The 27,087-nt window shown below is 34.7% G+C and overlaps 2 protein-coding genes and 1 pseudogene across 2 annotated transcripts; 2 read left to right on the top strand and 1 right to left on the bottom strand.

Moving 5' to 3' along the window:
* LOC121265968 lies at positions 1-394 on the top strand (annotated as a pseudogene).
* An 8,438-nt stretch (positions 395-8,832) lies between these two features.
* Positions 8,833-9,546, top strand: LOC121266496 (putative glycine-rich cell wall structural protein 1). The gene has a single exon (XM_041170337.1). It carries the CDS (start codon positions 8,975-8,977, stop codon positions 9,446-9,448), a length of 474 nt encoding a protein of 157 aa, XP_041026271.1. The 5' UTR covers positions 8,833-8,974; the 3' UTR covers positions 9,449-9,546.
* Positions 9,547-18,024: 8,478 nt separating this feature from the next.
* LOC121264577 (secretory carrier-associated membrane protein 3-like) lies at positions 18,025-25,305 on the bottom strand. Its single transcript, XM_041167837.1, has 13 exons — positions 24,962-25,305; positions 23,979-24,041; positions 22,722-22,841; positions 22,563-22,625; positions 21,577-21,610; positions 21,145-21,267; positions 20,144-20,206; positions 19,943-20,036; positions 19,491-19,536; positions 19,330-19,397; positions 18,734-18,782; positions 18,533-18,598; positions 18,025-18,417 (listed from the first exon to the last, which is right to left on the bottom strand). Exons 1-13 carry the CDS (start codon positions 25,031-25,033, stop codon positions 18,331-18,333), a joined length of 948 nt encoding a protein of 315 aa, XP_041023771.1. The 5' UTR covers positions 25,034-25,305; the 3' UTR covers positions 18,025-18,330.
* Between the last annotated feature and the right edge of the window lie 1,782 nt (positions 25,306-27,087).

Consider the following 27,087-nt stretch of genomic DNA (forward strand, 5'->3'; position numbering starts at 1 on the left):
TCCATTCGAAGAGAAACAGATCTGCCGTAGGGAAGCTCCGAGACTTATAGCAATGGCGAGAATCAAGGTCCATGAACTGCGTCAGAAACTAAGGCGGATTTGCTGAGCCAGCTCAAGGAACTTAAGGCCTTGCTTGCCCTCCTGTGCGTCGCCAAGGTCACCGGCGATGCATCCAACAAGCTCTCCAAGATAAAGGTGGTGAGGTTTTCGATTGCATAGGTGCTGACAATGATTTCCCAGAAGTAGAAGGAGGCTCTGAGAGAAGTTTACAAGAAGAAGAAATACCTTCCCCTCAACCTACGTCCCAAGAAGACCAGGGCCATTACTAGAAGGCTCACCAAACACTAGGCATCATTGAAGACTGAACAACAAAAGAAGAGAGAGATGTATTTTCCCATGACCAAACACTAGGCATCATTTGGCTCCTATTCCATGGTGCAAGACCTAGTCGGGTCATACGGGTCCGACCCAATTTTATTTTGATGTAGTCGGATGGATCAAGTTGGTGCCTTACATGTGAGTGTTTCAGGTCGGGTCGAGTCGAGTATAAACCTGACTGTTCCAGGTCGGGTTGCAGGCCTAGTTGCATATATATCATGGTATGGCGTGCATGTTAGAGGTAAGTTGGTAAGGCCTTTTATGGCATGATTATTGATTGGTCCTTATCATCCTGACTTTATTCAATACTATATATCCAGGTGTTGCCAATAAGTTTGGCAATAGTTAGAACAGTACCTTCTACCATTTCTTGTGCAATTTCCTTGTCAGTTCCATCATGAATGGGTTATGCTGTAGATCCCTCATAAGAGGGTCACCAGAGTGATTTTCTCTTCTTGGTCGTCCGTCGTCATCTGCTCATTGTTTAATCGAGACAGATATGCCTTCAAACTTTCATCTTCCTATTGTTTGACCGTCATCTAGTCTCCTCTTCCTACTTACCATAAAATGCATTAAAAATAAAAGGGCTAGTTCCCTAAAGCCGTCGATCGAGTCTGACGATAGTGCTCCAAACCATCCCTTCGTGGCCCCCTTTAGTGTTAGAGGAAAGGGTTGGCAGGCTATCTCCCCTGGGAACCAGTGGAGGTTCATGTGAGCATTAAAAGTCTTTAAGTGCTCGAGGGAGTCCTTGGACCCATCATACATCTCCATTTGAGGGACTTTGAATTTGGGTCAGAGAGGTGCTGCCATTACCTCCGCACTATATGGTAAGTCGATGCTAGTGAGTAGTTGGTCGACTGAGGAATATGCGCCCATTTTTTTTAACATCTCTTCATACTTATCCATAAGGCCACGCAACTCGTGCCTCCTTTCTTCCTCAATCGTGTCCATTCTTGCTAGGCTTTGTGCTCAGCATACTCGTTTTGACTCGGTTCAACATCTTCAGTTGGCTTGTTGTTCCCCTTTCTCAAATCCTCATTCTCATCTCGAAGCTTGACTACTTATGTTGTCAACTTCCTCACAACGTCTTCCATTTTAGTGAACCTCGCTTCCATTTCTAGGATTCTCTTGTCCACGAGTGGTTTAGGAGCGTATTGTTTCTGGTATGCGAATGTCACATTAATCTAAAACGATCTATCCCACAGACGATGCCACTGTTAATAGCATGTTTCACTCCCGTACAAATCTTTGGCCAGCTCCGATACTCCTACAAAACACGTAAGGGTAAGGGCTTAGGATGGTGCGAAACACCTCTGATATCTAAGTCAGCTTCTTCCTAAAAAGATGGTGGAAATTCCCAATTAAGAAAAAGGAAAAAAAAAAAAAAAAAAAAAAGATCCCGGTTCTCACCTAGGGGTGGGCTTTTATACCTTAGCTGGTGTGGCCCCCACACTCTGCCCATGGGAGGTCCACGTGTCGTATTGGGTGCTAGGCCTACAGTAAGGTGATTACCAACTACTCTGAATGCCATGCCGCCACATTAAATGCAGTACACTCCTCTGTGCGTCCTACCCCTGAGGCAGGTGGGAAAGTGTGCCCACTACTTGAGTCCCTATAAAAAGTGAGTCTCCTGCTGAGATTGGTTCATTGATGTCATCTTTGGTTATTTAATGTGGCGTGATCCCCTGTCATCTGTGTGGGTTGGATTGTGTCAGTCATGTGACGACCCATTTCCCTTATGATGTGCACCTTACGTGCACAGATAGGCAGCCTGACTGTGGGTTAAGTGAACCTTAGATGTAGCGTCATTTTGGTCTAGGGGGGAAATATCTCTCCCAGTATATATTATGTGCATGACAGCTTCTGTTTGAGCAGAAATTATATCATGTGTTCAAAAGTAAATTATATTGTTAGTTTGAAGAGAAGGTTGCATATAATATTATATCATGGTACGGTAATGAGAGAGAAAAAAGTTGAATAAAAAATATAATAAAATTAAAATATTGTTAGAATATATATAATTTTTTAATATAATTTTTATTTTAGAATTTCAAAAAGTGGAATTATTTTTTGTGTTTTATTTGGAAGTATGATAAAGTTATAATGATTATGTAAAGTTTAGTTGGAAAACTTAAAGATTTAAAATTAAAAAATGTTTACATTTGAATTATGTTTGGAAATAAAATTATGAAAAATTTTGAGATAATATGAGATGAGTTGAGTTGAGATAAATTATGTTTTCCAAACAACCGATTCTTAATTTTTCCAAACTCTGTTAATTAGTTTAATAATGAAAAATGCTACCATAATTAATTAAAAGAGGACACGTTTCATTTTTATACACAGTCAGCTTATAAAACATTAAAAAATACACAGTCAATATGATACATTAATAGAATAAATATTAAAAATTCAAAAAATTAAATTTATTATAAAAATAGGCGTCAACAGGCCGGTGGCCACCTAAGGACACCCCTTTGGGTGGCCTTAATCGTCAAGCCCAAGGCTTCAGGGACTTGATCTATATTGCCGAAAAGGATGGCCACCCTCTCCCACTCCTTGGGGTGTCGCTGCGTGACATTTTTTATATTATATTTTATATTTTTAATAATGATTTGGGCCTTGATAATAAGGCTGCGTTTGGATATTGAGTTGAGTTGAATTGAGTTGAGAAGATAAAATATTGTTAGAACATTATTTTTTAATATTATTATTGTTTTGAGATTTGAAAAAGTTGAATTGTTTATTATATTTTGTATTAAAATTTGAAAAAATTGTAATGATGAGTTGATATGAGTTTAAGAAGTAAACGAAACCTAAATATTGATCAGTTTCTCGGGAAAAAATTTATTTCATTGAAATGTGTTTATGAAAATGATTTACACACAATATTTTTTTACAATACTTTACACAATCATATTTTAAATGATTGATATTTTTGTAAAATACTTAAAATACTTATAAAAGTATAACATCATTTTATAAAAATATCTTTATTTTACAATATTATTACATAATGTGTTATGAAAATATATTGTATGCATCATTACTCGTGGTAAATCTCTATTATGCCCAAAAGTATAATGGATGAGAAAGAGTGGATTTAATTATTTACTTTTCTTTTTCTAAATGACAAATCGTCTTCCTCCAAGTCATGTGTCTCTTGACTTTTGAGTGTCCATTTTAAATTACAGAAATGATATTTGCAGTCATAGAGTGTGCAAGTATCATGCACTCCTATTGAAAAAAACTAAAAAAATAAATAAATATAGTAACCACATGAAAAAATAATTTTTTTAACAATAGACTTCATTCTTTTTCAAAAGGAGTTCGTGGTGCTTACACAATCCATAATTGTTTTTAACATTACTTGTATACAAAAGTATTCTATTAGTGGGTAAAAATTAATATACTTCTAATGTCAAATTGGGATCAACTAGGATAGAAATAAAGCATTAGGTCGAACTCTTCTTTAGTGTCAAGGTAATAGTTATGAATAGTCATTGACTCCCGAAAAAGGGTAAAAGAATAGATTAATGCTAAATACAGTTATGAGTTGCACGACGTTTATACATTTTATGACTGTAAAATCATTTCTCTACAAACATATGATCATTACGTTTCAACTGGGTTATTCTAATATTCCACCTCTTAGAGTAAAATCAAGAGTAGTAGTGTAGCACAAGACGATCCCAATAAGGGAAAAAAAGTTTTTTTTCCATTATTTTTTAATACCCTTAAACATTCTTTAAAAAAATTCACAATATTATTAAAAAATATTTTCTTAATCACTAAAAGAAAAAATTGTCAGGACTCAACTATCGATGAGAGTAGCATTTTTCTAAATTCAAACTTTCCAATTTAAAATTACTATTATGATATGAAAAGTGTTACAACCACAAAGAGATACTACAAAAGTAAATCTACAAACTTATATGACTTCATATGATATTTTAGATCTATTTTATAATAAAAATAGTTTTACAATTTAATATACCACATTAAATCACGTCATTTTATAAATTTACTTTTATGAAATCTCTTTATGATTAAAATATGTCTTATGATATTATATTAAATCATTTATCATACGTAATTTGAGTTTGACTACTTAAATGGTATTCTTTTAGAGTAAGAATTCATGTGCAATCTTTTTTACAATCTTTTATATATCTATGTTTTAAAATAAAGGTATTTATGTAACGTGATGCTATTTTTATAAGTTACTTTATAAAAATGTCGCTCATTTAAAATATAATTATATAAAAAGATTGTAAAATTGACTGTATATCCGTCATTTTTCATTTATTTAATATAGATGAATGATATTTACAGTTATAGAATATGTAAACATTACATATTTATTTAAAAAAAATGAATATGAAATTTATATAAAAAATTAATATTTTAATAATAAATTTTTATCTTTTTTAAAATAAAATACAATATTTACACGATCAGTAACCGTATCTGGCGCTACTCTTTTTAACTTATCCTATAATTTTGAGTGTGCGCGTAGTTACCTGGATGGCCGAACTTGATGCAGACCTGCGTGTATACCATATACGAACTACACGAGGACGCTGTGCGACCGCCAATTTTAATGAATTGCAGACTGGCAGTTGGAGGCATTGATGCGAGGTTTGGGTCGTCAAAGCACGTACAGACACACACAGCCGGCCACCACAAATCTCTCTTCCTTATTAATTAAAGCATTAGGTTTGTGGTACTTGGTACTTGTTGCCATAAACGGTGTCTTTTCGCTCCTTTCCTTTTCTATAAATATTTATTTGTCTCCCATATGACCTAATAAATAAATTAATTTCATACCTAAATCTTAACACATTCCAAGCATGCCTAGTCAATTTGTGAATAGCTTCATTCCTCAATCTGTTAACGTTGGATACTTTAGCCTCTTGAAAACCATTCAATAATCTCCAAATGTCTTGCATTATAAATCCTAGAGCAGAGAAATTTTCAGACGAATAGAGTAATTCATTAACCAACACTAAGCAATCATTTTTCAAAATCAACTTCGGTACACTCCATTGAGCACAAAACTGCAACCCTCTTAACATTGCTATAGCTTCAATAAATTCTGGAGATATCATATCCGTCTCCACTTTACTGCAAGCTACAAGCACCTCCCCTTTATCATCTCTAAGAATCACCCTCACACCAACTTTATGTTGATCAAAGAACATTGACTCATCCGCATTTGGAGGAGGGGTCTAGAAGCATACATGTCTTGCCTCCTTACTCTCAACATCAAAAATCTACATCTCTTTTTATTCTTTCTGCAAAGACAAAGCATACTCAATCACATATCTAGGATCACGAGAGACATGCTCATAAATAAATTTATTCATTCGAAACCATAAATCCCAAGCTATTGAGACAAAAGTGGAAAAAGCTTCCTCAAATTCTGTATCCTTCACAACATTTGCCCAATCCCATAAAGATAAACCATGTCCAGTATTTTGCAGCTGAGGGAGATAAACTGCCCAATGTTGTCTTATTTCAGTACAATAAAACAAAGCATGTGCAGGGTCCTCTACTTGTTGTAAACAGAAAACACATATATCTTCCACCATAACATGTTTCTTTTTTAAATTATGAAAAGTTGGCAAACTATCCCTAAGGCCCTCCAGGCAAATGTCTTCATTTTATTAGGTAATTTCAGCTCCCACAAACTTTTTTAAAAGGATTTATTTATACTTTCCATAGAACTTTCACTCACCTGCTGAGTTGATAAATTCTAGAAAGAGTTGTAAACACTTCTAACTGTATAAATACCATTATTTTCTAAAGAGCAATACCATTTATCATTTGAGTTGGGGCAAACTCTAATATTCAAAATCTCTACTGCTATGTTTGGATTGAATAGAGCTCTTACCCTTTCCACAATCCACCACTGAGTAGAATCATCAATCAAGGAATCCACTGTTAAAACTCATTCTTCCACATGTGTCTGCTCAAGAAGTTGCTTTACATTCAAACCAAGGATCCACAAGTTTTTAAGCACTTTTATTGACTTCCCATTACCTACTCTCCATATACAACCTTTCTTCAAGAAATTTAAAGCTTTTTAGATACCTTTCCAAGCATAAGAGGAATTGTAACCCACTTTAACCTCAAATAAAGTTATATTAGGAAAATACACTTTATGCAATCAGGACTCTTCATTCTGCTAAATTCTCCAGCCCTGTTTAGCTAAAAGGGCCATATTGAAGAGCTTTAAGTTTTTAAATCCTAAACTCCCTCTATGCTTCGATACACACAATTTATCCCAATTGACCAGTGTATTTTGTTCTCCTCTGATATCTTCTCCCACCAAAACTGAACCATTATCATCTCCAACTCATGACATAAAGAAGCAGATAACTTGAAGCAATTTATTGCATATGTTGGAATAGACATAGCTATTGCTTTGATAAGAACTGCCCTATCACCTTGAGACAATAGATTACCCTTCCAAGCTTGAAGTTTCTGCCGAAGTTTCTGCCAAAGTTTCTGCTTAATACTTGAAAAAGCTCGATGTTTAGACCTACCCACCATAGGGGGGTAGGCCCAAATACATTTCATATTGTTGAGTATAACTCCCACCCCCATAGAGACATGATCTCTGCTTTCAAATCCTCCTTCACATTTCTACTAAAAAGCATGGAAGTTTTCTCACGATTAACTCTTTGCCCTAAAGTCTTCTCATACTTATTCAGAAGTAATTGAGTTTTAACATTAGTAGCCACATCAACTTTACAAAAAATGACACTATCACCAACAAACAAGAGATGATTCACTCAAGGAGCACCTCTACAAATTCTTATGCCTTCCACAGCTTCATTACCAACACTATTCTTCAATAAACTAATCAAACCCTCAATGCACAACAGAAACAAATAAGGAGATAAACGATCTCCTTATCTCAAGCCTTTACTAGGGATGATATGACCTTTTGGAATCCCATTCACAAGCACTGAGAAAGTCACAGTTTTCACACACTTCATAATGAGTCTTATTAGATTGGGAGCAAAACCAAGAGAAGACATAATCTTTTCCAAAAGATCTTACTCAATTTTATCATGAGCTTTACTCATATCTAATTTAAGAGACATAAAACATTTCTTACCCCTTTTAAACTACATGTAAATTTCCTTTTTTAAGCACTTTGATCTGGTCAAAAAGCAAATTTTGCTGTTAAAAAATCATTTTTACAATATAAACGTGTATGGTAAGTTCAATTAATACCATCCATCACATAATAGGTTCCGAATTTGTAAATATTACAAGTGAAGTTGAAATTTTATAAAAGTAAACACATAAATTAATATGATTTTATGTGATTCATTAGATTTACTTTATAGTAAAAATAACTTTATAATTTGACGTACCATATCAATTTATAAATTTATTTTTATAAAAAAAATTTGTAGTTAAAACATTTTTCGATGTTAAATATTGCAAGTGTTGAATCCATTTATCGAAAGAAAATATGACTCACACGTATTGGAAGAAGTGGTGCTTTCAGAAGATCTACTAATTAAGATCGAACAAGTAGACCATAAGGTAAAGGAAAAGTTAAAAAATGAAATAGAACCTCTTGAACCAAGCTTGAATTAACTCTCCCTAACTTTCAACTTTAATTCGAATCGAAGGCACATGTATTGGACATAAAGTTAGAAAGTTTGGCCATGCAAAAAAAATAATGTTACATGTAATCGTAGAATGTATAAGTACTGTGCAATCACTTTAAAAAAGAATAGAGTTCACTATTAAAAAATTAATTTTTTTCATATAAATTTTATATTTATTAACTTTTTTTTTAAGTGATTACACACCACTTGAGCACTTATACTCAGGACTACAACGATCCTTTCTAAAAACAAAATTACTGGTTCGGCCCCTAAAGTGTTAGTTAAGTTCAGCCACAGTCGAAATCAAAATGACTGTCAAATAGAATTAGAGCTGCAACTGTAATCCCGTCATATTATCATTGCACGCATGTGCAGGCTGCTACTATAATTACTATGTTAGAGACGGATCCTAGTCTCCAAGCTAATCTCCTAACTACCTGACCATGCTCATCATGATCACAAGTAATTGTGGACTACATATATATATATAAAATGAAAGCAATGAAACGCTTTATACCCTGCACTCCGAGTATATATATATATTATAGAGACACACATATATAGACCTTTGTAGGTTGCATACAGACACAACCCACTTCCACCCCCTTGAAAAACATCTACCAACTGGACCAGTCTGCCTTTACCATGTGCAGGGCTCCAGCTCCACTACTGCTGAGTCGCAGACCAAACCTAAGGCCGTATAGCTTTGGCTTAAAAGTCAAATTAGTAAATTCCCATTATGAGAGGAAAATTATAATAAAAAAAAAGGAGTGCATACTGCATAGTAATGGCAACCCCACCTAATCACATTCATGGAGGCTCCCTCAACTGTCCAGCACCCTCCACATAAATGCTCTTTTTTTTTTTTTTTTTCCCAACCGGGCTTAAATATTCCTCGACAGTTGACACTAAAGTTTCCCATTTCCCATCTCAAATCATACACACTCTGAATCTCTGCCGAGATGAAATCCATTACTGGTTTTTTCTTGACCTTTCTGCTCATTACAGCTTCTGTCTCCCTAGCTTTCCGTCTCGGATCCGATGGATCCTTCTCAGCCCAGCTCAGCCACTCCAAGGGCAAAGACAACAACAAAGGTGGTGGTGGTGGTGGTGGTGGAAACGATGGTGGCATGGGCGGGTTCTTTGGCCCCGGAGGCGGGTTTAACATACCCGGTTTCGGAAAAGGGTGGGGAGGAAATGGTGTCGGAGGTGGGTACGGAGGCGGGTACGGAGGTCCTAGTGGAGGGCACTCCAAGGGTGGTGTAATAAGGCCTACGGTGGTGTGCAAAGAAAAGGGCCCGTGTTACAACAAGAAGCTGACGTGTCCAGCCAAGTGCTTCACCTCCTATAGCCGGTCAGGGAAGGGTTATGGAGGCGGTGGCGGTGGCGGTGGCTGCACCATTGATTGCAAGAAGAAATGTATTGGCTATTGCTAGATGGACGTTATTATGAACAAGCAGCCGGGTACCACCGGTAATAGTTCCTATGATCAGTAATAGTAGCTATAGATCAGTATGAGATATATTTTGAGATATGCCTATGTATTATATATAGCTATATATATAGATATATATATATATATATATATATATCTCTATGCTTTTGGTGTAAGATCAGTTTCTATACTTACTCAGCAAAAAAGAAAAAAAAAAGGAGTTTTTTTGGTTGTTTTCTCCAATATGAATATCCTAATCCCCCCCTCTTGGGGCTGTAGGATTTATATATATATATATGATAACAAATAAAAAAGTGGAGAATATGGAGTGGCTTAGTTACAGGTTGGTTGATGCTAATTTGCTTAAAATGTAATCTTGAAAATGTGGATGGAAAATTTCATATTTTTGAAGAGTGTTTAAGTGTTTCTAATTGCAATAGTGACTCAGTTTTTTGAGCAAAGTACAAATTGTCAAAGATGACAAGAGAGTTACACTAGAACCACTTTACTTTATTTATGTGGTTCCAAAATTCCAATTGCAATATGACTAATATCCCATATTATCTAAAAACTACTGACGTGTCAACACCAACCAGCCATAATTATTTAAAAATGAAAATACCAACATTTTTCCATCATTGTGGACCCACATCAGTAGTGAGTTGAAACTATCTACAGTTCTGGCTATTTATCATTGAAAGGTAATTCATTATTCTAGGCATACCAATACATGAGTTATTGAAATTCATGTGAATGTCTGCCAGATATCCAACTTTACGTGTCACACCAATAGCTAGTCATCATTGTTGACGTTTGTCAAAGAAAAATTAAAAACAAAAAACTTGAGGCTCTTCATTTGATTTTTAAATTCATTTTAATTCATCATTATAATTTTTTTAAATTTTAATATAAAATATAATAAATAATTTAATTTTTTTAAATTTTAAAATAATAATAATATTAAAAAAATATATTTTAATAATATTTTATCATCTTAATTCAACTCAATTTAACATCCAAACGCAATATAAATCTAAAGAATTATTGATATTTATAATATTTGTTTTTTTCTTTCTTATTCACAAAGAAATATAAGGTCCAAATTTGGTGATGGGCAAAACTTGTATTTTTGGATCAATTTCTCTAAACATAAAAACATAACAAGATTTAAAAAGGAGCATTTAAAACCATTTATAGTCTTATATATTCATCATCATTTGCAGGAAATTTTTTGTCGAGAACCTCTACATTCCCGAAATTAGTAGGGACGCATTTACCAAACACGTGATGTAAATAAACAAAATATTCATCACCATGTTTAACCAATTTGAGTATATGTGCAACTCTAGTTTAAAGTTCAAATGGCTTCTTAGGAATGACGCTGGTTTGAAATATTGTATTTTAATATTATTATTATTTTAAAATTTGAAAAAGATGAATTGAAATTTGAAAAAGTTGAATTATTTATTATATTTTATATAGAGATTTAAAAAATATGTAATAATGAGATAGAATTTTGTGTCTTATCCCACCCCAAACCTGTATTTGCATAGTAATTGAGAATGACCATGAAGTACACTACATGGTATTAGTTGTTGATATGCAGAAGCCGCGTGAACAAATGGTGCCGTTAAAATCAAAGCTATAGAACAGTTGAATGCAAAAGTACACTTGAGTCATCCGAATTTATATAAGAGCATTGGCATTAGCTTCATCAAAAGTCTAGTCAAATGTAAAATATGATGAATTTCATCAAAATAAAGTTGCATTGGATTAGCCAAATAGATAAGTGTGAAACTTTGACCTACAGTAAATAGATGAGTTTTTTCAAATTTGAAGGGCTATTATTTATTCATCAAATCTATTTTTTATTCACTTTTAATCTTCAAATGTCTTTTTTATTCACGTTTAATCTCTAACCGTCTTATAATAATAATGTAAGAATCAAATTAAATTATTAATTAACATATGATTAGTGTAATTGTAAAATATGAAAAAAAATAAAAATATTTTTATTAAAAAAATAATATTATATTATTATTTTAATGAATTCAATGGCTAATTCAATGTGGGATTATGGCTAGGGAGGTTTTGGATTTATAGAAATCATGTACTTTTCATCAAATTTTAAACATAACTTTGATGAAGCCAATGCCAATGCTCTAAGTCATCCGAATCTCTATCCTCATTTTATCATACAATGTCAAGCCAGTAGCCGGGGTTGAACAGGCCTGCTTTAGACAGAGTTGAGGCCATATGAATTGAAATGGTTTATGAATATTAATAAGATATTTGAATTGAGATGAGATGATCAGTTAGAAATTATTTGAGTTAAAATATTTTATGGAAATTTGGAAAATGAGAGAAAAAAATTAAATAAAAATATTTATAAAGTTAAAATATTGTTAGAATATTATTTTTTAATATTATTTTTTAATATTATTTTTATTTTAGAATTTGAAAATGTTGAATTATTTTTTGTGTTTTGTTTAGACGTTTGGAAAAGTTGTAATAATTAGGTAATGATTAGATGAAAAAGTTAAAAATTTGAAATTAAAAAATATTAGTGTTTGTGGTGTCTAGATATTAAGATAAGATAAAACAAGACGAGACAAGACGGAAGTATCTCTCTATCCAAACCAAGCCTTAACCAAAATCAACAATAATGAATATATCTTGAACAAAAGTCCTCAGTAAAATTGTCTCAAAAATTCTTCCAAAGAAAATAATTGAATACTTTGTCTATCCATCGTTTTCTTTGTTTGTTAAGCCTCACAACTATGGCTGATCCCACAATGGAATGGACTTGGTGATGGAATCCCGTTCGTTCCTTTCTTTCTTTGGCGGATTAAGGAGAATCTCTTGGTTGGGTTCTTTGGTTGCTGGCTTAGCCGGTTAAGCTCTTGGCTAAAAAAGATTCAAAGACACTCCTCAGGCTACTGAACTTCACATTCCATAGTGTTTGTGTGACCGCTGCGAATATTGCATACTCCTAGTTGCATTTTAGGATGCATTTCGTTATTAACTGTCATGAATGGGGGTATTTAACTTTGTGTTGCATGTCATGACGCTCTAAGACTCCGTTCCATCCCAAGCGAAGGTCTGGGGTGTCACATATTAAGAGTAGTCTAATGCAAAAATAGACTAACGCATCTCTACTTACGTGGCGTTAGGGCTAACGTGGTGACACGTATCATGTTATGACTGTTGTGTGTGGAGTGCCGGTGTGTGGATGGCGTCCAAAAACTTTGCTCGACATGTATGGGCTTCTTGGAGTTGATTTTGGCCTCGCTGAACTCTTCGACAAATGTTTTATCAAAATATGTTGTTAAAAATTTGGAAAAAGCAAATATTGGTGGCTAATCGTGGTGTTGAGGGCCGAATGTTGTGGTGGGCCATGGCAGCGCGTGTGATGTCAGATTAGATCAGTTCTTTCACATATCAGATTATCTGTACCTTGCAAACTTGATTATGAAATTTGGTTTCAAAACGAGTAGTGATGAAGATTGAAAAGCACCGAGTGGTGATAGGCTTGCCAAAGAAAAAGCCAAAAAAAATTACTCAAAGAGTCAACAAGGAATATGGGGCTCTAATGCCATAAAGAAAATAAGTAAAAATAGAATTTGAAAGAGATTCCTATTATTTTTTAATCAGTTTTATGTATAGTGAGAGGGCCTATTTATAGAAAAAAAATGCCAAGTGAAACAAGAAAGTATTCTAATAAAAATAATGTACATCAACATAATCTAGGTAGTATTCTACTCAAAGTAATATACATCAACACATAGTATGCCCACCATCGAGAATGACATAGCTAGAGGAACAATGTCCATACCCTTTTTTCTCTCCTTCCCTTCTCCTCCTCCTTTTGTTTTTCCTCCTTTTCTACACATAATGCCCATACCCACATCCACGACTAGTTATGGGTCTCTACGAAGAGACTTAGGGCTAGTCATGGGTCAAATGATTTCTTTCTTATATTTTCCTTCTAATTTTTTTAGGTCTTCGTATTGTTTTGGTTGGATTAGTGTATATTGTTTTGGATCAATATATTTGAGATTTGGATTTAAAGGTTTGGGTTATTGATATTTTGATTTGGGATTTGGGATTTGGAAATATGAAGGGCGAAGGCCGGACTATGGGCTGGAAAATCCATATGCTCATATGGCGAAGGTAAATGATCTAGAGCAAGTGGGGCTAGGGCCAGGGTAGAAAATGGCCACCCCACCTAGGTGGGGCCAAGGTCCTAGAGTGCGCTACCTTCTGTATAAAGTAGGTAGCACCTTTAATTTCCATGCTTCATTTTTATGATTTTATTTTACTCTGTTAAGAAAAATGTTACTTTTCTTATGTTGCATCTCATCGTTTTAATATCAAGGAATTTTTTTTTTAGAGGTCTTGCTTGCATGGGCTCTTAGTGGGCCTTCTACTGACGCTGCGTTTGAATGTTGAACTGAGCTCAGTTGAGTTGAATTCTTTATGAATAGTAGTGAGTTGAGTAGTAGAGGGAATTATGTGGAGCCCATCTAAACTAAGTTTAAAGTATGTTTGGATGTTAAGATCAGTTTAGTACTTTTTATGAAAAATTAAAAAAAGTTGTAGGTCCCACTTATAAAGATGTTTTAAGTTGAAAAAGTTTGTGGGTCTCATGTGTGAGAAGGTTTTCAGTTGGGATGAGTTTAGTAATTTGAAAGTTGGATGTTTGAATGTTAGACTCATCTTAAAATTAGATTGAACTCAACTAAGTTCAGCTGAGTTTAAGAACCAAATATAGCCTGAGTATTCTCATTTCTAGTTTGAGCTAACAAAGGTTCTTATTGAGCCTTCTAATTAGACTCAACTAAGATATTGGGCTCAGACACATTTCGTCTTAAAGGCTGAAATGTCGCTCTTGATTTGTAATCATAGAGCACTTTCACCTCTGTATGTGTAACACCCAGGCCCAGGCCTAGGCCCACGGAGAAAACCCAACCCATTCATGGGTTTCCGTTGCTGATGACTCCATCCCAGTTCCACACCGCTGACGCTGGTGAGTTTCTGCTAGCTGCACCGGTTTATATCTGACTTTTCTCTTAGTGAATTACTCTCGGACACACATTGCCCTCTCTCTAACCCTCAGGTCCTCACTCACGCAAACACATTCTCTCTTTTTATTTCGAACTATGATGGACCAAGGGTCACCAGAGACATCCTCTCACTATCAAGGTATGTCTCGGTTGATTCACCTTGTTCGATAGCTGCCTTTTCTATCGTGTATTAGCCATTGTTAATAATCTGCGTTAACCTCACTATTTTGAATCACAGGGCATTGAAATTAGTCGTAGACAGCCTCCTCATTATCAGATTCATCATATCAACCACACAAAATTTGAGTAAGGTAATCCGAGCATTAGTATCGTATTTGAACTGTTAATTACGTGATTCGAACGTTGGTACCTATTGGAAGGTTGCACTATCTCTATTTGCGTGTTGGAAATTATAGAGTTGTGATTTCTTGGTCGAGTCGAAGTGTGGATAGTCTTTGATTTATGGTGTTGTGGGCGGAGGAGACTTGATATGTGTGGCTGTGTGGATTGATTCATGTGGCTGTTTGGGTTTATGTGTAGCTATTTGGGGTTAATGTGTGGCTGTGTGGGGTTGACGTGTTGTTGTTTGATTGTTGGATCCGTCGGACAAATGTAGATTGGCTATTAAAAGTGAAGGATAGGTGTTTTTGAATGTGTGATTGTTTGGTTGATGTACGTATTATGAATGGTGAAGTGAATCTGAGGATGATGGGGTAAACTACTGGTATATGGTTTGTTGGAAGTTGTGTTCTGCCATGATTAGGAACTAAAACATTACAATGGAATTGTGTGTGCTAAAATATTTTGGAAATTATGGGATTTTGTTAGTTGGATTGAACTTGCACTTGAGTAGATTATTAACATGATAGTGAATATTTCTTTCTTGGTTAGATTGTGATATTGCTAGAACTTGAGTTCAAGGCTTAAGTAATTCTATGCAGGAGTCGGGTAAGCGGTGCTCCTATGCTAGACTTTGCCCAAATGGACTGTGATTGATTTTTTTTAAAAAAAACTTGCATATTTTGTTGAGAATAACTTTAGACCAGTCAGTCTAATAATCCTCAAATAACAACCCTCCAATGGGCTATTGACAAGTAGACTCTCCATTTTAATTTTGATGTGCTTGCACCCCACGTGAAAACTTGCACCCACATAACCATCCTCTACCCTCTCCCCCCCTCCCCCCTCTCCCTTGTCTCATCCTCTTGTAGCAAAACCCCCTCTCCGCCGTCTCATCCTTTTGCATGAAAGCCGCCACCGGCCGCCAACCCTACGTCAAAACCCACGGAATCTGCCAAATTCCTCTCGCCCCTCCTCCCTCTCCTCTCCTCTCACATGAAACCCACCCCCAATCATTTTGCAGATCTCGAATTGCCACAACTATTTTGATTGGGGTTCTTCTCGGGTGCGTCTTTGCCTTCTTTCATTTGTCCAGTTTTTCTTTCTTATTTTTCCAGTTAAATTTTCTAAGTTGGAGGAGTTGGCCTTATTTCGTACCATGGGGTTTCTTAAAATGTGGGTTTGATTTTTCATAGTATGAAAAATCTCATGCATACAGACGGGATTTTCCTGAATGCTACAAGTGAGATTACCTAAAGTATTAAAATTGAATGAACAAATCAAGTTTATCAACAGAAAGAAGTGAGTTTTAGGTTGACTTCTGTTTGCGTATCTAGATCAAACTAGTGTGGCTTGCAAATTACCATCATGCAAGACACCCATGGTGACTCCAGATGGGAGATGGGCAACAGGAAAAAAAAAAAACCACGAGGAGATGGGCGACGGGAACGACGGGGAGATGGGTTCACTTTGTCCAAACTAGCGTTGGGTTCATTGCGGCAATGAGGAGAAGATGTTGTTCGAAAGCTTTTATTTGGGCTCGAAAACAATTTATGAAGGGGTGAGGAAAAGATTTAAGAGGAAATTCAGTGTAATGAGCTTATTGTAGTTTCTCTGGAATTGCTGATATGACGCACATTTATTGTTGGTTGTTTATGCCTCAACAACGAATGGACCGCTCAAAAGCGGAACTCTATTTTGTTATGGAACATTGGAATCAACTTCAGTCATTTTTCTTCATAACTCGCTATATCTGAATAAGAAAAAAAATATTTTGTCATGACTAGTATTGACATGAGTATTTTTGGCACTCTGTTTATCAACTGTATAAAAAGAGCGAATATGAAAACTGAAAATTTTATACAAAATGATATGAATATGATCTATATTTGTTCAGTATTATGTTATGATGTGAAATGTTGCATCTGAAAACCTCTAGCATGACATTATGCTTTTGCTTCCATCTCAACCTTACCATGGGTGTAAAACTATGGCCTCTGTTTGTGTTGGTACCAACATCTCTATTTCTGGTACACCTACTTTGGAAACAAAGTGGTTTTCCGCGTAGTCTTTTCTATGTGCACACTCAGGGCTCCGAGAATAATAAGGGAAAGATTTCACATTCTATTTCTGCTCAATTAGCCGTCAGGGTTTGGACAACCCAACCACGGGTGCTAAACGTGAAATATGTTCTGTTATGATTTTGTTCAGTTATGCTTATGCCAAAGGATTCTGCATATTTTATTGTTGTAAATAAATATTTATAAGGTTCGCTCTGATAATTTGATGATCTGTTTTGTTCTGCATTCTGTATTGGCTCATGTTTATATACTATTATATGTTCACTGTTTAATGAATTGTTGATAACTCACTGAGTCACCTTTAATATTTTTATATGATCTTGATGGTTCAACTCGAGATAAAGAATAGAATGTGTGGGCAAGACTAGTTGTGTGCGGTGGGATAAGTACAATAGGAGTATTTGAGAGTCTTATTTTGAGAACTTTTTCATTTTTCTTATGTTGGTGTTGTTAGAGCTTGCTGATTTTATTAGACTTTGTGGAGCCTATAATATTATTAAATATGTTTGAGGATGTCATTGATGTTATTTCTGTGGAAGTATGTTGTTAACGCCTAAAAATGGCGCAGCCCGAAAGCACTTCAAATGGCCAAACCTCTACTGTTGAATGGGGCCTTTGAGAAGATATTATCCAGCCCACGCAAAATAGCTCTAAACACATATATATGAATTTCTTGTTCTTTTTTATGGGCAGATAGATATGAATTTCAACTTAAATTACATATATGAGAGAAAAAATGGAAGGGGTAATCATAAAGCAAGAGAAGCGACTGTATGCATGCTGACTACACTGCTGGTTAGTAGTGATGAAGAAGCAACTCACTACTGAGCAAAATTAATTGATTAATTGTTCTTGAAAGTTAAAACTATCAACACAGCATGCGCATGCATTCCTTTGGCCACACGGGGGAATTGTTGGCAATGGCTTCCCAAAATGTTATTTAGAGAGAGTTCTTTCAAGTTGCTTATCAAAGTGGTTTCGATTATCAAGTTGAATTTACATCAGCAGGGTGAAGGCATGGGCAGGGGATCACCCTGTTTAACCAGTTTGACCATCAGTGCTACACTCCAGTTTAAACACCCACTTAGGACTGAACTAATTTCTGCATGCCCATCTATAAACTGGATGGATTGAGAATGACAGGTGAGGTAGAAGTACATAGGATCAACTTAAATACAGAAGTGATTGTAGCTTGTTTATCATAGTCCTCTTAACCAAACTCCAGTAAACCACATGAACAAATGGTAGCACTCAGATCAAAGCTATAGAAAAAAAGAGTAAAAAGGTGTAAGAAACAGCAAACTCGAGCGATTCGTCTCTCTATCTACATTTTATGAGGCTAAGTCCATATACAATCTAGGTCCATACGTGCGGTTGTTGTCTCGCCTTTTGCCACTTCATAGTGCTGCCCTTGCAGCTCCCCTTGCAGCCTCTCGCCTCATCTCAGCGGCTTTTCCACTACCTCGGAAATACATGTAAACTTGCTGAAAACAAAATAAGAGAAAAAGAACACATCAGATCAAAACAAAGAACTGAAGTAAGGGATGCACGGAAAGTGTGCATTTGTTTTCCTGATTTTAGGTGAGGAGAATCTTTGACCTGAAGAACCCAGATGCTGATTACTGTTTCAAGACAGAATAATCCAAATCCAATGAAGTACATGATCTACAAATAAAAAAGACAGCACGATCAAGGTTCAGAATTAGTAACATAATAGATGACCACAATTTAATAACCAATGAGACACTTTCGAATTAACTTATATTCCATAATAATAAAGTACGGTACAAGCATCCTTACCCCAGCCACAGCATGCTTGTCCACAACATCAATCGCAGACAGAATGCCCCTGTTCCAATGCACCCAACAACCAACCATTAGCAGCACAAGAGGGCATATATTCATTGTTTTAGATACATAATCTTTCACTGCATACGCATGTCTCCATCACCATTAACTTTTTGATGATGAGGAACCCCGGAGACCATACAACTACAACATGCCTTTTACCCGGTTAAACCTTAGAACCGTGTAACGCACCGGCATGATACAGATCAAGTAAATCATCAGGTTTCACTAATGGAACGTGGACCCTATAAATTGTTGGCACCCAAGGGCTTGAACCCTTGACCTAAGGGGAGCATACCCCCAAGACCAAGGCCTTAGCCAACCCCAAGGACTTTTCACTGCATGTCTCCATCAAAATTAGCAAATGCAACAACCAACCATTTTTTTTTTAACTTTTTTAATTCGAAAGATAATATAGGGAAAAAACAAGTGAATAAGCCCATGGGAAATGTGATTAAACACCCGATATCTTGCAGTATTCCCACTTCAAACAAAAAAAACCCAGCAACATTCTAAAGAGAGAACTTCGAATTTTGAAAGGAACATACGTGAAAGATTTTCCTTTGAAAAATATAGGAGGAGCAATCGCAGCTACAATGCAGAAGCCAATGTGGACCTGTGAGCAGATGAAAACAGAACAAGTGAAATTCGGTATCTTTCAATCCTCAAATTGTGTAGAAAAACTAAGGAAGAAATGTAAGAATTTTACTGCATAAAAAATGAAAAACCATCCAAAGCTGATGCCGCTTTCAGTCCTGCAAGAGAAATAAAAGAGAGACTTCAAGCATACTCAGTAAACCAACAGTTATACAGCTTGAAATTACATGTGTATTTTCACTCCAATTATTTGTTCTGGTTAGCATTGGTAAATGGGCAAATGCACAGCATAAACATTCTCTGTCAGAACAACACATGTCCAAGTTGATCCAAGAGAAGATATACACATTACAGTCACATATATACACTTCTGTTGATTATTCCAGACGTCCATAAGAATCTCAAATTTCTACCTATCTAATTAGAAGAGTTGTTTATGAAGATAATCACAGACTATTGTTAAGGCTCCTTTGTCGAAGTCTCACATGTCCAGGCTTCATGGAAAGATTTCTCATCCTTATAAACATATGGAGACAAAATTAGGGCAACATGTGTAATAAGTACCTAAAAGCACGATAAAGAGGCCGATACCACAACACATAGGCTCCTGGTACCCCAGCTATGAAATAGATAATGGCTAGGAACCAAATTTTCACACCTACAACCAAACACAAAGTAAGATGAAGATTCACTGCATTTAAGGACTTAAATCAATATCAAGTGTCCCCCATATCCAGGACACGGAGCATATTTCTGATCTCTCACCTTCTCCCTGAATCCATGCTACAGTAACAGCAATGACATTCCAAGTAAGGCATAGAACCAATCCTGCATAGTATAACCATCCATCACTAGTGTCAATCACCTTCAGTGGCTTAGATCAAAATGCATTGTTTATCATAGCACCCACTAAAAATTACTTCATCTCACATAGAAACCAGAACTGGATTCTGTCATAAAAGCTCAATTTTAAATCAAAACTGTGGAATCAAAGCCCCTTGGAATCATTATAAAGAGCAGGAACATCTCCCTCACGAATAATGTGGAATCTCATTCACTACCTTCCTATATTCAATTCAGGGTGTTCCAAGGTAAGGCCTTGTTTGGTTATACAGATGAGATGAGATAAGATGAAAGTTGAAAGTTGAATAAAATATTGTTACAATAAAAAATTTTAATATTTTTTTTTATTTGAAAAAGTTGAATTGTTTATTGTATCTTGTGTAGGAGTTTGGGAAAGTTGTAATAATTAGATGAAATAAAATGAGACAAGATGAGATGGTTTGAGAAAACAAACGAGGCTAGTCATATTTTATTATATCTCAAATCTTCTTCACCCCTTCCAATTTTATTCCAACAGATAATTGGCATAAAAATCCCAAACTATATGATTCAAATTACCTCAGGATGGAAAAAAACACAAGTAATCCCAAATAAAACAAAAGATACCAGTGGTTGCAGAATAAACCCATTGAACTAACAATATTTTTAGGGTGAACAACCCACCCCCCCCCCCCCCCCCCCCCCCCCCCCCAAAAAAAAAAAAAAAAAAAAACTTCCCACCCTTCACATTTTCTTCCTAAAACAAAGAAGTTTCCCCCGTCCTTTTTCTTTTTTATGAACAAAACTTTTCCCTCGTCTAGCATAAAAGGATTGATGTTAACAGTGATTAATACATAAGACCACTGATCATAGACTGTAGCATCCTGAGTGAGATCCTATTATGTCAAAGATATAAACATAAAACCAGGAAAAGTCTGACAGACCTAAGAATGTTGAAAATGCAGTATACTGCAGTTTTTGCAGATGGATTGGTATTTCATTTGCAACATCATGATGGATAATTGGAAAAAAAGAAGGCCAATTCTTCTCTTCAAGAACAATTCCAGCTGCAGTCAAAACAGAAAAATGAAACTATGAATTTTATGAGACAACTATCAGAAAAAACAACTTCGCAATGAAAAGAACTGGCGCAAAGTATATTGGACAATTAAACAGCCAACTTGATAATATAGATATATCAATAAAGTGAGATGGTACACTCAATATGGCATATTGCATTTAGATGCAAACTGGCTTTGATAGTGCATATTCCTCTTAAACAAGAGAAAACTAATAAATAGGCAAATCAGAAAGCAAGGGCCCACTGCCAGGGCCAAAAGTACAAAATTTAAATATAAACAGGCAGAGTAAATTACCTCGTGCGGCAGCATCTTCTTTCCGTTTTACCTCCTGCATTGAAAAAGCTGATTGGTGAAATTCATGAATCATGGAGATGACTCAAATCAACTAAAAAACATTGAATCAAGAAGCAAAATGGCCATAATTGTGCAATGAAAATAACAGAAAACGATACCTTCAGACCTTTACAGAAGATGTAAGAGGAAAAAATTAGACCAACAGAGGCAATCTTATTTTTGGTTGGTTCGAAAAATCTTCAAGCTCTAATATCCATGCTAAGTTATAATTTGTTAGGAAGTGATCATGTTAGAGATGGACACCAAACAATTTTCACATGTTAGTCACATAAATTTAGTCATTATATATTATTTAAAGGAGAAAACTCACGTTGCACTTTTCAACTACCAAGCATTTTACACTTTGCACATCAAACTACCAAGCGACACATTGCATCTTCTAACTACCAAAAGCTTACAAAAAGCACCATTGTCCAATTTTAGCAGTCGGACAGGAAATAGATGAGGTGGTACAATCTTGACAGTTGAAATTTAATGGAGGGTGCACATTGCGGCTTTTTGGTAGTTCAATAGTGCAATATATCAATTTTGGTAGTTTGGAGTGCAAAGTATAAGAAATCTAGCAGTGGAGGGTGCAAAGCATACTTTACTGTTATTTAAATAAGAGCTAACACTTTGAGAGAAAATATCTGTTGATCCATATAAAACAGCCAACCATGGTTTTTAACCCTATCAATGCGTAACTGGATTGCCTTCAGTGACTCTTGAATGCTAGTGTATTACTGCTTAGTTGACTTAATCTCAGTATGGCGTCATAAAATGTAATGCCAAATATGACCAAATGAGCAAAGCATAAGTGCATCAAATTTAAAATCAACAGACAAGCCTTGCCAGCTACCATGTTAAAAATTAAGAATGACACTAGTTAGGTCTACAGTTTTTCAGTAATAGGAGAATTCAGAATTTGGATTCCATCAAATCTAGACCTGCTCACGCCTTCTCAATTCAGCCTCCTTAGCTTGGAGCTCCTTCTCTTTCTTTTGCAAATCCTAAATTTGAAACAGATTATAGTAAGAAAAGTCAATATCAATTCTTTAACCCTAAAAAGTAAAAAAGGAAAAACATGGACTCAGGTATTCAATGACCTTAAAATTTCGTCCCCCTGTAGCTGTGTCAATGGGTATATCAATTGTCGCATCATGCCCATAGTTGAAACCAGCAGGTTCAGGCGGCAGAGGTGAAAGCCTAGAGTTTGTTGCAGGATTCTGAAAATGTAGCAAGTACAACGATATGTAAGAGTTCAAGAAGGAAGAAAGCTTTTTTTTAGGTCCTTTTTTTCCTTTCTATTGATTCCATTATTCCTTTTTTGTTTTTCTTTTTCTGCCTTTTGGGGGGGGGATATGGGGAGCACAACCCTAAAATTTGGAAGAAAGATAGATAAACCAAAATCACCACATAATACAAACAAAATACAATCCTCTACACAGCAGTGCCTTTGGATATCTCCTCCTATAAATTGTACCCAGCCTTTGTCTCCCCCTCCAATTAAAGAGGGTTCAAACTCAAGCCTAGTGTCTACAAACAAATAAGCTAACCATCTACACTAGGCAGCACCACCATTTTGAAAAGATAATACCTTTGAAAGAGAATAACAAAAACATAAAGTAAAGAAAAAATCAAGCAGCACTCGGATGAAATTTCCCCACAGTTCATGACATATAATGATGTAATATAGAAAACAATACAACAATGCACATTCCAGTCACTATAAAAGTTTTGGAGAAACTGTTACATAACAAAGAAGTGGTTGGGGGTAAACTCATCACTTTAACTTGCAAAAATGACACAGTAGTGTAAAACCATCAGTAATCCTCTTGCTCATTTTCATTCTTGGATGTTGCCACCTGAAAGTTATGGAAAAGGATGCTCATACTGAAGGAAAAGGATGCTATTGTAGAACAATATCACCTATGGCCATGGCTTTGAATCATTGGAGGTGGAGATACATGTATTCAAGTACCATGCCTGTGATTATTAGAATTGTGGAAAAGCAAGTTACAAGAATCCATTTGTGTAGACTTACCGCAGCATGAATGCTTTGATATTTCAATCTTATTAGTTTTTATTGATATTCAAACAAAAACTTTCACCAAACAGAGCAAAAGATTGTGCTAACAAGAGAATGATAAACAGTAAAAGAGAAAACTTCATCCAGAGTCAATCTTCAATTGAGCATCATACTAATATTAGTACAAAACGAAAAAGTACAGATTCCATATGCTAAATCAATTATCTAGACACACACACACATATATATGTATATAACAGTGTCAATAAATTGTCAACTTGAAAGAGGGTGAAAAAAGCTTTCGTGACAGTTAAAAATAAGAAAAACCGCTTACTGTTGTGTAAAATGCACCTCCACCATAGTTTGGCTGTCCAGCCTTTCCCCTAACTGCTGGATCCTGTTGTAAAAATTGTGGTGATAAGAAGTTGCAATAAGACTATGTTGAAAACATATATCAACAATATTTTCCAAAAACAAAGAAGTTATGCAATTAAAATTCCATGGAGGCAGGATGTAAACATTTATGACAATTAAAAACATTTTTCTCTTTAAATTAATAAGGACAATATAAACCTTTACTTCGGACACTACATAACATGTCCAAATCATCTAATCAGATACTTAGGACTTTGCAGAGAATGAGAGCAGAATAAACATTCAAATTTTATAGTTATTCACCTAAAGGAAAATTAAAATTGAATAATACTACAAATCATGTTTTAGATGAAACATAAATCAATTCAAATTGGATATTCCAACTGATGACATAACATTGTGTTCAGACGAAAAGGGATCATTCATCTTAGAATCAAACCAAGAAACCAATTATTAATACATCTGATATAAATACTCCAGATTGAGTTTACTTATAAAAAAAAAAAAAAAATACTCCAGATTGAGTATATAGGGGTGGTGAATGGGATCCCGCATAGATTGAGTATATTGCTTGTTTCCAACGAAACAATACCAAAACATCACGACTTAAGGTCAAACAAGCAAAGGTAGCTAAGGGAGGAGAATATAAAGCAATTCAGGACAAACTTCAATCTAACAATATGAACCAGCAATAATAAAAATTAAACAAATTAACTTCACTTCCTACATCAACCATAAAGTCAACCAAATTAACAACTAACCAAAGCTCCCATGAAAAAACTATTAATTTCAATAATTCTCCCACCATAAAGTGTTCATAATCAGTTTCTACGTTCAACACCGCGAAAACAAGCAAATCACTCAAAAGGAAAATCAAAGTTGAATTTTCGAAGACAACAAGTAAGACTACAGAGATAACATATTAAGCAGATAAATACTCACAGAAAAGGGATTGACTTCTTCTTCGTCGAAAGGGTTTTTATCGTAACGGTTTTTATCGTAACGGCCGGCCATGGAAATAGCAGGAGGAGAGAGCAGTCTTCACAGAGAAAAAGCTCACAAATACGAGTCTTTGGAAACTGTATGGGAATGAACAAAAAATCTTACAGAGAAGGGAAAGCGAAAGCAATGGAGAAGAAGAATGAGGACACTGAGGAGGAGGAGGAGGAGAAGAGGAGGAAGAAATTCTGGAGAGGAGAAAAGTAGAGGGTGGAGGCCTGAAGGGACTTGTCTTCGGTCAGCTTAACGCCTGTTTACAAGGTTTGGTAAGGAAATTAGAGGAAATAAAAATGGAAAATGATAGACATATGCATGTAAAAATATGAAAATGGCATGGAGTCTAACCACCGTTTGAATAATCAAATTGTTTTACCTCATTTTATTTTATCTTATCTTATTATTATAACTTTTTTAAATTTTTATATAAAATATAATAAATAATTTAATTTTTTCAAATTTTAAAATAATAATAATATTAAAAAATAATATTTTAACAATATTTTATTTAATTTTTAATTTTTATCTAATCTCAACTCATTCTCTAAACGGCACTTATGTCTGAGTTTAGATGTGAAATGATTTCAGATATTCTAAATAAATCTATAAATAGTAATATTTTCTATATCTTATTAAGATTTGTTTAAATGTATAAAGTGAAATGAGAGATGTGTAATTTTAAAAAATTAAAAAAATAATTAATTTATTAATAATTAATTTGAGATAAATTGATATATATTTTACCTCAAAACGTAGCAAAAGAAAAAATGAAATTTGGACCATTATTTCACGAGTTCATGAAACCGTGTCTGATATGGACACCTTAGCTAATAGTTCAGTGGTTTGACCGTTTGAGGTTTTTAAATAATATTTTTTAGAAGTTTCTAAAAAGTCATGGCACTCTTTTTGAATTATCAGCAGTTCAATTTCTTTATATTTCTAAATGTTCAAAAAAAATTATCAATCTCTCTTTAAACAATTTTTTAGAGATTTTGTTAGCACATTACAACATAAAAAAAAAATTATTTTCATCAATCACTATTTATCATTCTATATATCATACCTTATTAAAAATATTTTTACACCTTATAAAAAATACTCTCACATCTTATAAAAAAAACTATAAGTATGAGATGTGAGAGTGAATAGTAGTTGATGCATAGCATTCTTCTAGAGCATAAGTTGAAGAGTGCCAGTGTAGGCCTACAAGTATTTTTGAACATTTCTGCACCGGCGGATGTCATTTTATTCAGAGTAACGATAATGTCATTTTATTCAAAATATATTTGAATGTTAATTAATTTAATGTTTCTTAAATTGTTTGAAATACTAGATCAGAATGTACAGCAGGAGCGATATTACCTCATAAGAAATATCTCGAATCTAGTACGGTTGTTTTACGGATTCTCCAGCATTGTTGTTCGTCTATGATCTTCACATCGATGGTGGAGTATACTACGTTGTAATACCAGAGCAATACTCACACGTTCCATAGTCTAGATGCCGTAACTAGAGAGAACCATTTAAGAGAGAAAACTTGTTTATCCAAGTGTTTTCTCCAAAGAGGGGGAGAGACTATATCTCTCTAGTGTAACCCTCTGGCTGGCCATTAAGAGTCAGCCATCAAATCTCATGAAGTGGCTCAGTTCATAACCTCTAAGAGAACATGAAAGGGTGTCCACTATGGGTACTCATTTCTTACATAAATGAATAGCTATTAAAAATTCAAAATATCACATCACCACCGTCGGCGTAAAAAATAATAATAAAATTTACGATAAACAATAATAATTATCTTTTTCTCAAAATTTAAATGGATATTTGAGGAATAAAATAAAATGAGAATTTTATAAATAGAAATAAGAGGGTTAGTAAATAATAATGAGATTGTTTAAATTAAGTATTTATTGGCTTTGAAAAATAAGAGAGAGAAAGTTGAATAAAAAAATATTATAAAATTAAAATAATGTTATAATATTATTTTTTAATATTATTTTTGTTTTGAGATTTGAAAAAATTAAATTATTTTTTGTTTTTTGTTTGAAATTTTAGAAAAATTGTAATGATTAATT

This window comes from Juglans microcarpa x Juglans regia, chromosome 5D (genome assembly GCF_004785595.1).
Source record: "Juglans microcarpa x Juglans regia isolate MS1-56 chromosome 5D, Jm3101_v1.0, whole genome shotgun sequence".
Taxonomy (NCBI): Eukaryota; Viridiplantae; Streptophyta; class Magnoliopsida; order Fagales; family Juglandaceae; genus Juglans; species Juglans microcarpa x Juglans regia.